The sequence below is a fragment of the Colobus angolensis genome, unplaced genomic scaffold (genome assembly GCF_000951035.1).
Source record: "Colobus angolensis palliatus isolate OR3802 unplaced genomic scaffold, Cang.pa_1.0 Scaffold73, whole genome shotgun sequence".
Lineage (NCBI taxonomy): Eukaryota > Metazoa > Chordata > Mammalia > Primates > Cercopithecidae > Colobus > Colobus angolensis.
Window position 1 is genome coordinate 6,856,940 of NW_012121043.1, and position 12,275 is coordinate 6,869,214.

At 36.2% G+C, this 12,275-nt stretch overlaps 1 protein-coding gene across 3 annotated transcripts in view; it reads left to right on the plus strand.

Annotated features, from left to right (window-relative positions):
• Positions 1-11,546, plus strand: part of EPHA3 (EPH receptor A3) — a 364,805-nt gene extending 353,259 nt beyond the window's left edge. For 2 of the 3 annotated variants that reach the window (XM_011927599.1, XM_011927600.1), the window contains exons 16-17: positions 1,737-1,892; positions 8,844-11,546. In XM_011927599.1, the coding sequence (XP_011782989.1) occupies positions 1,737-1,892; positions 8,844-8,949 (262 nt within the window). In that variant the 3' untranslated portion in view covers positions 8,950-11,546. The remainder of the gene's footprint in view (positions 1-1,736; positions 1,893-8,843) is intronic. The other variant, XM_011927601.1, reaches the window with a different exon arrangement.
• The last annotated feature ends 729 nt before the right edge of the window (positions 11,547-12,275 follow it).

A 12,275-nucleotide genomic window follows, 5' to 3' on the forward strand; every position in this document is an offset into this window, starting at 1 on the left:
AATATGCCACATGATGGAATCATAAATCATTTAAGAAAAAACAGGGGAAATGCAATATGAACAAAGTTTTACCTAAACGGCACAGTGTAGCAGTCAAGAATGTGGGCTGTGGGATAGAATAATGTGGGTCTAAATGCCAGCTCTGCCTCTTTTGCCTGAGGAAACTCAGATTTGTAACTTAATGTGATTTAGTTTCAGCTTCTTTATCTATCTTAGGGGATAGCATCAGTGCCTAACAGGTGCTGTAAAGATTAAGGTCCTTCGTGACTGTGTAATATTCTTAGCGTCATGCCTGCCACATTGAGTGCACATGAACGTTCGATATGATATGAAAACAAGGGCCTTCAAAACTTATTTCTGTCGTTGTTATTATTCATCCAAAACTAAAGGCTTTTATAACTACCTTGTGCCCAAGCTCCCTTCCTTGAGAGAAAAGAAGAGATAAGTCAATAAATTGTTCACCTAGTGACTGGCTCCAGTCTTATAAGTCAAAGGACAATTAAAGAGGCCACTAAGAGCTAAAAAAAAAAAAAAAAGTGGGGGGACACACCAAAGACATTTCACCAACTGATTGCTTATTTTGGCTCTTCAGGGAGGCAAACATTGTCTCTTTCGTTTCCTTTATGCCTCTTCTGTTCCATTGATTTACCAGGTCTTGCAGGTGTTCCTGGATAGATGGTTAAGCCTGTGTTTATATATTTAAAAAATCCTACAAGGAAGGAAGTCCTTTTTCTTTTTCTCTTTCTTTTTGAGACGGAGTTTCACTCCTGTTGCCCAGGCTGGAGTGCAATGGCGCGATCTCAGCTCACCACAACCTTCGCCTCCCAGGTTCAAGCGATTCTCCTGCTTCAGCATCCCGAGTAGCTGGGATTACAGGCATGTGCCACCACGGCTAATTTGGTATTTTTAGTAGAGATGGAGTTTCTCCGTGTTGGTGAGGCTGGTCTTGAACTCCTGACCTCAGGTGATCAGCCGGCCTCGACCTCCCAAAGTTCTGGGATTACAGGAGTGAGCCACTGCGCCTGGCCCTTTTTCTTAATGCTGATTGTATTGTGCAATATAAATCACAATTACAATCCCTCTCTGAGTCTCTGTGTGTGTATGTGTATGAACTTCATTTGGTGTCAAATATGCAAGAATGTTTTTTCTTATCAGTCATCTACTTTTTTCTATTACTTTTTATTTTTATTTTTAATCACGTGCAACATTATTTAACTCTGTGTTGAGTTTATGTCCTGCTGTAGGTATAGCCTAGATTGTTCAAGCCATTCTTTAGACAGCAACCTGCACAATGTCTAACAAACAAACATCCAGTGGGAAATATTTAAAATGTTGAAACTGAATCCATCATCAAAGCAGACAGCAAAGAATTCAGTGTGTCCTCCCTACTGCAACTGTATCCTAAATTACTACCATTTTTGCTTGTGATTAAACCAATTAAATGATAATAAAATATGTATGGATATATTTATGTCTTTCACTGGCAAATTTTCAGTGATGTAAAAAGCACTTGTGGATGGAGAAGGGGAGAACTTAGACAAGATGATTACACGGCGTTCCTCCAAGCTGCCAGCTTGAACAGATGAAGCTTTCATGGCAGATAAATTCCACAAATGTACAGGAACACCATATGAAGTCTGGAAGTTCCTCCTGATGTTAGTGTCAAATTTTGACACACAGCAACTCTGCTGACTCCTGATATGTCTCCTGTTGGTGTTTTTTTTTTTTTCTTGCAGGCCATCAAACCTTCTTCTGGACCAAAGCAATGTGGATATCGCTACCTTCCGCACAACAAGTGACTGGCTTAATGGTGTCCGGACAGCACATTGCAAGGAAATCTTCACAGGCGTGGAATACAGTTCTTGTGACACAATAGCCAAGATTTCCACAGAGTAAGGAAAAAAAATTCATTAAGAAGTATGAATGATTCTTTTGAACTTTCTGCTGAATATTCATGTCTTGGCTTGACATGTTATAAACGTTAGTGGTAGATCTGAGGTACTATCTCCTGGATTTGCTAATCAGGGCCCTGGGTCTCCTTGTGGCCCACAGCTTCTGGACTGACACATATTGATGTGTCTTCCTCCCTCAAGATAGGGCCAAGGATCAGTGTCTTTAGATAGACCAGATATGACCTTCACATCAACCAACAGATTCACACCCATAACCACACTGCAGACCCAAGACCCTAATTTAAAACATTAGCAGACATAGATTGATGATTATTATATTTCTGCATTTTGTGATTTTTCTGTTATTTTTACTAAAGCTTAACATCTGTGAATAAGGAAAATTGAGAATCAAGTGAATAATCTGGTGTACAAGGAAAGATATTAAAGTCTAAAACTAGTTTTCATTGTTGCTAAATAAACATAACATCATCTATTCATCGTCTACTCTGTGAAAGATATCATGCTAGAAAATGAAGTTATAATTAGGTTTAAGATAGAATTTTTGAGTTTTCCTCAAAAGGCTTATTGCCAGATGAGAAAGAAAATATGCATCATAATATTAATATTAATTGATAGTTTTATATGTTAAAAGCCAATAATAATCAAGTATAATATGCTATATTTTGTGGACAATAATCTTTTGGTAACAGGAATCTATTGATATGAGAAACACATGGACTCAAGGAAAGGGGATATATAAAAAATCAAGTGAATCCAGAGAATAGTTAAAAATTTGGTTCTTATTCACAAAGTAGGGTGTTTTGGAATTGACAAATTAAGAGTTGGAAGTCACATTCTTCATCTATCTGTGATTGAGAACCAATTTACTTCACTTCCTAATGTGACTGCTTCATTTTTTCTTTTTCTGCACAGTGACGTTTTCTGGATTCCCATGCACATAGCTAAAACCTGCCCTTCTCAACTGTTGGTCATAGAACCTTCTAGTGCTATTCAACTGACCAGTGTCCAACTCCCCTAATTCTAAGTTCCCAGGAGAGAAAGTAGGACTGGCTCGGTCCCTCTTGTGCATTGGCACCTCCAAATCGTGTGTTTGCTAGTATCTAGTCATTTACCTTCAAAAGTAGTAGAGTGAGGTAGTATGAACTTGGCCGTAGGGGCCCTTCCCTAAAGATAAGATGGAGAACTGTCCCAAAGAAAGAGGTGTGTACTGGATAGATAAACCAAAAGTTGTCCAGAATGTTGTAGCTTGCATGGTCTATTGGGAAACTGTGTTCATCTTTGTGTCAGTCTTCCTTTGATCTTTGTTAAATTAAATAAACCCTTTAGTCCCCCAAGTTTCTTTAAGTATTATCGTCTCTCAATAATATTTAAATATTTAAATATTGTAGAATATATAAAGACTTTCATTGCCACCCTGTCAATCATTCAGCATCACTGTGAAAAATGACAGATTAGATGCCAAAAAGGAATTAATAGATATAAGTGCCCAACAAACAAATAAATAAGTTTATAATTTTTGGTGCGACATTACAGTCAGAAGGACATAAAGCGACAGAAGGACTTACAGGAAGAGTTTATTACTATTAAAGAAGAGGACTCATTCTAAAAAAATAAAGTTACTCTAGTCTTTTTAACATGCACCAGCATTCCTGTTCAAAGTGGAATGAGGTGTTTATTGAATAGATTTCTGACCCAATTGACAGTACACTTTGGGTTTCCATGGTACATATTTTGATCAGATACAGTCTCAGGATATAGTCATGTATTTAAATATTTTTATAAATCCTTATTCTAGTAATATAAACAGTTAAGGTTATGATATACAAAACACCTGCTATAGAGCACAGAAGCATAGCAAAAAGCAAACACAAAGTTGAACATTTCCACATCATTGACAGATTTTCTAAGGCAAAGTTATGCAAATGTTTATTCTCAATAAAATACCAACACTCGAAACTTTTAGATATTGAAACACTATATTGAAATGTATGAGGCAGAACACTGTTAATAGGATTAATTGCTAGTTTGCAATTCAAATATTGTCAGCCATTATAAGCTATGAATGTGATAAGAAAGCTATTTGCTTTAAAAAAGTGAATGACAGCTTTGTCATACTTCCAAGTTAGCGACGTTACTTGTGTTGGACGTCAAATTCTTTTTGGCTGGTTGGAATATTTTCACTTAATTCTTATTATTATTTGAACAACCTGTGAATATACATTTAAGATAAAAGCTGACTTTTGCTGAAAGACAGCTTGTTCAGGTTTGTCCTTCACACTGAGTCGGGTGGTATGGATATATCTGTATCACACTCCCCACAATATTCCTTCTTCTGTCCTTTCTCCTCAGTTCAGGGACAATATGGGATTAACATCTATTGCCCTAACACTCCTTCTTGAAAGGAGCTGCTTTTTTTCTTGAGTCTTCGTAGTGTCATGCACCTCATGCTCTTAGTTTATATTACAAAATGAGAATTTATTAGAAATCTTTAATATACTAGTAATCTGGGTAAATATAATGAGGCAACATTTTCAGCATAGATGCTGTAAAATATTGAGCTAGATATTTTAGCTTTCTTTCAGGTTCTTGGGCTTATTGTTTGAATTTGATTGCTTTCAGTTTCTATTTTCTTTGTGCCATCCAGACTGAATTCAGAAATGATTCGCTTGACCAAATAACTGTAGAGATTCTCCTAGAATAGAAAAAGATACCTAAGATGAATAGTGAATCTCTTTTTTATTTCTATTCAGGCTGCCAAAGTTTAGGAAAAGATCAATAAAATTTCACATTCAAATTCATATTAATTTATTTTCGTTAGTTTAGAAAGTTCATTGACATGCAAGCTACTCAAGTTATGTAATTTTTGAACAAAGCCCAGAACATATGCGATTTCATTTAATCAATACATATTTCAAGACATTACTTCATAACCTAAGATGGATTTAGGAAGGTTAAAGTGAGAAAGGAAGAGAGAAAGGGAAAGGTTCGAGTCACTATGACTGTGAAACTAGAGAGAGAATTAAGTGTGTGGAATGAATATTAAGCAGATTAGTTGCCACATGTCATTATCCTGCATGCTTGGATGCCATTTTCAAAGTGTCATCACCTATCCCTTTGCCTCTGAAGTACCAGATAACACATTAACCTCTGGTCTCAGTCTGGAGCTGCTCTTTAGTCTGAAACTTTTCCACCACTCTTCTGAGCAGGACAGTCAAAATGAAATGAGCACACAGGGTGTTATAGAGACAGCGGCAACTGGGGGTTCCAAATTATTTTGGACATGGCAGAGAAGTGGACTTGGCAGATAAGTGGACAGAAGATATTCTGGCAAGAATAGAGAGACTAGAGGGTGTTTAAAAACCCTAGCTAAGGAATAACCCAAAAGGATAATTACTTTAATTCTCTTTTCAAAAGTCCAATATAATCATTTCCACTAAGTAAAAAAAAATTATATAAACATACATAATATTAAAATATATATTACATATTATATGCATTTATATATTATATATAACATATATATACACATATAACATATATACATATATAACATATAAAATACATTTATATATTATACATAAACATATATATATGTTTGTTTGTATTGGGTTCACAGACACAGAATGTAAAAGAGTTTTTGGCAGAACATTTTTTGAGGAATACACTCAGGAGGTGCATATATGAAGAAGTGATGAGGAATGTCCCAAATCGGTCTGTGAACTCAGCATCACATTTTTTTTTTCCAGCCACTTGGGGATGAGTGCTTCAGTTCAGAAGGAAGATCAGGGCCAAACATCATAGCAAGTAGTACTCAGTAACTATGCTTAAATTTCTCAAAGAGCTCAGACAATTACTGCATTGGAATATATAAATATTTTATATATATATTTACTTATATAAATGTATGTGTGTGTGTATATATATGTGTATGTGTGTGTGTGTGTGTGTGTATATGTATATTTACTTTCCATGACTATTATTTTAAGAAGGGGAAAGGGAAGAGACAAAAGACAAAAAATCATCTAGTCACAAAACATATGATATGGTATTGGAAGAAGATGAAAGAAAGAAGAAAGAGTGACAATCTATTCATTTGCGTACCCATACTTGTGTCTGTCCTGTTTTCTGGCTCTAGACTCATAAACTGACTCTGCTATAGTTTGGGGATGAGTGGAGAAATGTGTATTCTTTATTTTAAAGATAGATTCATGGTACATTTATCAAAATCATGTAATGCACATTCTCAAAGGCAGTGATCAACAGAAGTAGCATACATTAAGTGAAGGCTTTCATCATCCACAGTTACCCTAAGCGTGGCAAGCCTCACGGTCCCATACATCCCCAGCAGCCTTCCTGAGGAAGAGTATGATCAGACAGGGCCTAAGGCAAGGCACAAGCTGACCATAGAGGATTTATCAGCCCTTTGACAGTCAGCAGGGAGGGAACCTTCAGGTCATCAGGAACTTTCTCAGCCCAGATGGTAGGAATTCAGCAGAATCTTGGTTAATTTAATGCCCTGATGCTTAAATAACAACTACATTTCTTTTCAAGTGGTTACCTGTCGTCTTCTTGAACACCTTTATTGCCTAGGAACCCATTTCTTAAGAAATCGATTGGCCGGGCGCGGTGGCTCAAGCCTGTAATCCTAGCACTTTGGGAGGCCGAGACGGGCGGATCACGAGGTCAGGAGATCGAGACCATCCTGGCTAACACGGTGAAACCCCGTCTCTACTAAAAAATACAAAAAAACTAGCCGGGCGAGGTGGCGGGTGCCTGTAGTCCCAGCTACTCGGGAGGCTGAGGCAGGAGAATAGCGTAAACCCGGGAGGCGGAGCTTGCAGTGAGCTGAGATCCGGCCACTGCACTCCAGCCCGGGCGACAGAGCGAGACTCCGTCTCAAAAAAAAAAAAAAAAAGAAATCGAAGTTTCTGTTCTGTAACCCAATTTTTTCTTTCTTTATGCTCAGTATAAAGGAAACCCCTCTGTGTGTGTGTGTGTGTATGTGTGTGTGTGTGTATGTGTGTGTGTGTGTGTGTGTGTGTTTGTGTGTGGTGTGTTCACACGTTTTCTTTTTTCCTTGCCATTCTCAATTTTCCTGGCTCTCCTTGACAAATGATACATTATGCCCTGGTCATCTTTACCCAGAAAATATGTTTTGTATGTTTCTTTCTTTAGTAAATTTGTATTAAGCCCATTAACTGGCAGCCATTGTTTAGGTTGCTGTTGATAAACAGAGTCCAAAAAAGGAAAAAAAGAATCTCAGTTCTCATGGAATTTACCTTCTTGTGGGACAAGACAGGGAATAAAGAAAATAAATCAGAAAGTCAATATGCTAGATGGTAATAAATGCTTTGGAAGAAAATGAAACAAGAAAAGAAAACAGAAAGTGGAGATACAAGTACAGAAAGGTTTTAAAATATTATATAGGAGGGTTGGGGAAGCTGTCATTAGAAGGGGATGTTTGAGCATCCCTCAATCCTGAAAGACATGGATATATGAACTGATTACTTGAAACAACAATATATAATTAACCATTTGCACATTAGCTGTCTTTTTTCCTAAATGAAATTCCTTATGTTTTTATAATCTTTATTTTAATGCCTACTTTCCGGCTTTAAATTATTACATATTTAATAAAAAGAGATATGTCTTTGTCATAGTTTTTCTACTTTGAAAGAACTGTGTACTTTAATGAGATTATTCCGATTCTTTCATTGTTATCTACGACTGCACAGCAGGCTCCCCCAAAACTTAAAGGGCTAAAACAGCAACAGGTTTATTATACATCACAGTGTTGTGGGTTATAAATTAGGGCAGAGCTCAGATGGATGATTCTTTATGCTCTGAAGTTGATGTTGACAGAAGCTTACAGCTGACAAATGGACTGATCTGGTCTGGAGGGCTGGAGATACTTTCATTTCGACGTCTGCCTTGGTGCAGTTAGTTACAGAGCTGGTCTTACCTGGGATTGTAGGCCAAAGTGCTTACATGTGGCCTCTCCTGTGCAATACTGTCAGGTAGTCAGACTTTTTATATGGCAGCTCTAGAGCCCCCTGTCTTATTCCACAAGAAGGTAAATTCCATGAGAACTGGGATTCTTTTTTGTTTGTACTCTGTTTATCAACAGCAGCCTAAACAATGGTTGCCAGTTAGTGGGCTTAATACAAATTTACTAAAGAAAACAACAAGTAGAGGCTGGCAGTTTCCTAAGACCGGAGTGAAGAAAGTGATACAATGTCAATTCTGGCATACTCTGTTAGTCAAAGTAGTCCCCAGATTCAAGGGAAAGAGATAAAGCCCCACAAAGAATGTGTGATCATTGCTATTAGTTTCCTAAGGCTGCCACAAGAAATTACCACAAATTTATTGGCTTAAACAACAGAAATTTTTTTTCTTAGAATTCTGGTGGCAGAAATCTGAAATCAAGTTGCCGCAGTACCGCTGTTGCTCCAGTCTCTAGAGGTGAATTCTTCCTCGTCTTTTCTAGCTTCTGGTGAATCCTGGTATTCTCTGAATTGTGGCAACATAACTCCAATCTCTGCCTCCATGTGTACATCGCCTTCTTCTCTGTGTATCCTATTCTCTTATAAGGAAACTGTCCTCGGATTTATGTACCACCCTAATCCAGTAAGGTATTTCCCCAATCCATGCACTGGTTACATCTGCAAAGACCCTCGATCCAAATAACATCACATTGTGAGGTTTGGGACTGACAGAGATTTTGAGGAAACACTATTCAACCCACTACACCATCTACGGAGTCTTCTACAAGACGGTGGAACAGTCAGGACATAACCCCGATGATACAAATATCAGACAGTTAGGTCCACAGTACTAGAATATATCGTTGTGCAAATTGTGCTAATTGAAAATCTCCTGCTTATATACTATCGAAGAAACCGATTCTTTCATTGTTTTCTTTTTTTACAGTGACATGAAAAAGGTTGGTGTCACCGTGGTTGGGCCACAGAAGAAGATCGTCAGTAGCATTACAGCTCTAGAAACACAATCAAAGAATAGCCCAGTTCCCGTGTAAAGCACTACTTCTGAAAGGAAGTGGTGGCTGTGGAAGGTGTGGCATCATCCTGCAGACAGACAGTAATGCTGGAGATACTGGTGGAAGTTCCAAGTCCAATAAGACACTCAAACATGAGTACAAATGCCTTAAAATGGAATTGAAAAACTCTTTATTTTCCCCTATCATTTAGTGGATGGGTGGGTGGGGTATTTTTTTGTAATTGCTTTTTTAAATATTAGTTAATGGATTAAATTTAATTCTTCAACATAAAATGGTGAAGAACTAGCATATAGCCATTGATCATAAACTGACTGTCATGAAATCAAAACAAGTGAAATAACAAAATGGACATGGTGGCTTTGTGTAGGTATAGCCACAAAAGAAAAGACTTGTAATATTTTTATATGCAGAGGAAATCTGTAATAGGTATTTTGTTTCTTTTAAAGCAAGCAACATAGAGGAATTTATACCTCAAACTATCTGGCCATATTTACTACCTTATCACTGCATTATTCTCTTTTATCTGTTTAAAGCATATAGAGAAGAAATTTGTAGTTGTTTTAAGTACTATACATTTTTAAATTGTTAGCTTCCTTAAGTATATCATGTAAAGAAATGTCTTAATTTTTGAAAAGAGTACATATTTATTTTCTTTTGAATTGTTTTTATTGTTTTCTATTTATGCCTTGATTTAATATGGATTTGTTACAGCCAAATGCCAAATGCTCTCTCAAATTGTCAGCAGTCTAACTAGACACAGATAATGATGGGTTTCTTTCAGATTTTTTGAACCATCCACTTACATATATTTTTAAAAAATGAAATCCTTTTCCTGTTCATACACTAACCAAATCTCTCATAGTCTGTTATCCTAATCATTCTTGCCTCTCCATTTATTATAAACTGTATGCTCACAACTTAGTGTAATATACTAGCTTGTATGCAATGGATTTTCAACCAGATAACATACCTTGCCTGCTCTGGTGCTTAGAGCCTATCAACTCCCTCCTTTAGTGAAGGAGCTGGGTTAGAGTTTCTGAGAATAGCTACACTGGAGAGAATTGGAATCCTATATAGATTGCTGCACTAATTGGCAACACAGCCTATAGGCCAATGCATGAGTGAAAAAAAAATTACTTGCTCACTGGCTTTGAAAAGTCACTTACTATTGTTGCTTAAACTTGCTGAACTGCTTGTAGAGAATGATGATGACAGAACTACTCCTCTGTATCACTGGTGTTTAGGTGAATTAATTAAATATTGTGATCATTAGTGCCAGGTATTATTATCTTTAAGAGTCTTCCACTTCAGTGCACATGGTGCAGTTTTGGTGTACTGCTTTGAATTTCCTGGATATAACATTTTCAGAATAGTTGGTCATCTAGCAAATGCCTCAAATGTGTAGGCAGGAGAGAGATTTCTCATCACCGGGATTAGACTTACTATCACATAAAGGCTAACTATGAGCTTGCTCAGTAATTTTGAAAAGATGTACCTGGTGGATATCTAGCTAGTAATATATTCTGAAGCAACACTGTAGCTCTATAAATACTCTTTCTAATGCTGATATGATCTTGAGTATAAGAAATGCATACATCACAAGAACAGAATGGATAAAACAATGCTGCAAACTTAATATTCTTATGCAAAACGGAACACTAATGAAACACAGCTTACAATCACAAATCAAAATTCACAAGTGCTAATCTGTTGTAGGTTTAGTGTAATAAGACTTAGATTGTGCTCCTTCAGATATAAGATTGTTTCTCAAATCTTGGCAATATTCCTTAGTCAAATCAGGCTACTAGAATTCTGTATTGGATATATAAGAGCATGATATTTTTAAAAATACACTTATGATTAAAAAATTAATCACAAATTTCATTATACTTGCTATCAGCAGTTAGAAAACTTTTTTTAATCAAGTATTTTGTGTTTGGAGTGTTAGAATGAGATATGGATATGGTTTCAATCTAATTTTTTCCCAGACTAATATTTACTTTTTTAGGTACTATTCTGAGCACACTCAACAAAACCCATGCATTTCATAAACTAATAGAAGTTGAGGATTGTTCAATCTGTTTCACTTATTTTGGCTGTGATTTCCATTTGAAAGTAGAGGTTGTATACACCATATACTGTTCTTCATTTTATTAATATTTTTCTACTTGACCTCTCATAAATTAACTTTACACAATTCTTACCCTGTACATATGTAAACATAAGTGTACGATTCTTAACCGTGGAGTAGAGGTACTAGAATGCTTATGGCCATCTCTTTGTACAGGAACTGCATTGACTTTCAGTAAACATAAGGTCACAACTCCTTCACGACGTTATGTACCATATGATCTGTTTTGTATCTTAAATTTGATTTGCATATATTATTTATTTCTGGTAACTCACTCAGTTTATGCTGTGCTAAATATCAGTCAAGCCATGTATAAATGTGATATGATTGGCAGTATGTGTTTACTTTAAACTTGTCTTTTCAAAATATTCCTCAGTTTATGTTGTACAATGTAGATGGCCTCTTACTAATGTAAAATGATTTGTAGTGGAAACATTTATATTTTTATAATAAACATAATGAAAATATTTTTTACAGATTGGAATACAGAAGTGGTCTTTGAAGTTTCGTTATTTTAAAAAAATATGAGAATATGTGCTTATTTTAAAGCAAAATAATGAAATTTACGTAAGTCACAAAAAATATGCTTCTGGGTTTTTATTCTCCATTAGTGAGGAGGGATTTACATTGTGTAATCCACATGTTTTTGGTCTACATCTCATTATGAATAAACTAGAAAAATAATCAATAAATATTATTTCAAAGTACACAACTGTAATAGGCAGTTCTCTTTTGATTACAAATAACAGAAAACAATTAAATTGTATTAATTTTCTAAAAAAGAAAATGTTCAGAAGTGACAGAATTATCTGGGGATAAACTCCCTAGCTAAGAGATCAGACACAGATTGAACCAGTAATTCAAACAGTGTCAACAGGGTTAATTCTCTCATTCTTTGTCTTCTTCCCTTGGCCCTATTTTTCTTCCAACCGGCTTAATTTGCAAGTTATATCTTTCTACAAGGTGAAAAATACTGCTCTCTTTAACCTAATTCTGCATTGCAGCTCCTATGAAAGAATTACTGTCTCTCTAGTTCCAACAGACATCATGAGGCCTTTCTTGGATCACAAGCCCTATTATTTTGGGCTGGAGAATGAATCTCTCAGATTGGCAAGTCGTGACTCCTGTGCTTGCCCTTAGAGATAGTGTGTGGGGTTATATGAAAGTGATGCTCTTCAGCGGTTCGTGGTATGAAAGTAGTTTATGTCCAACA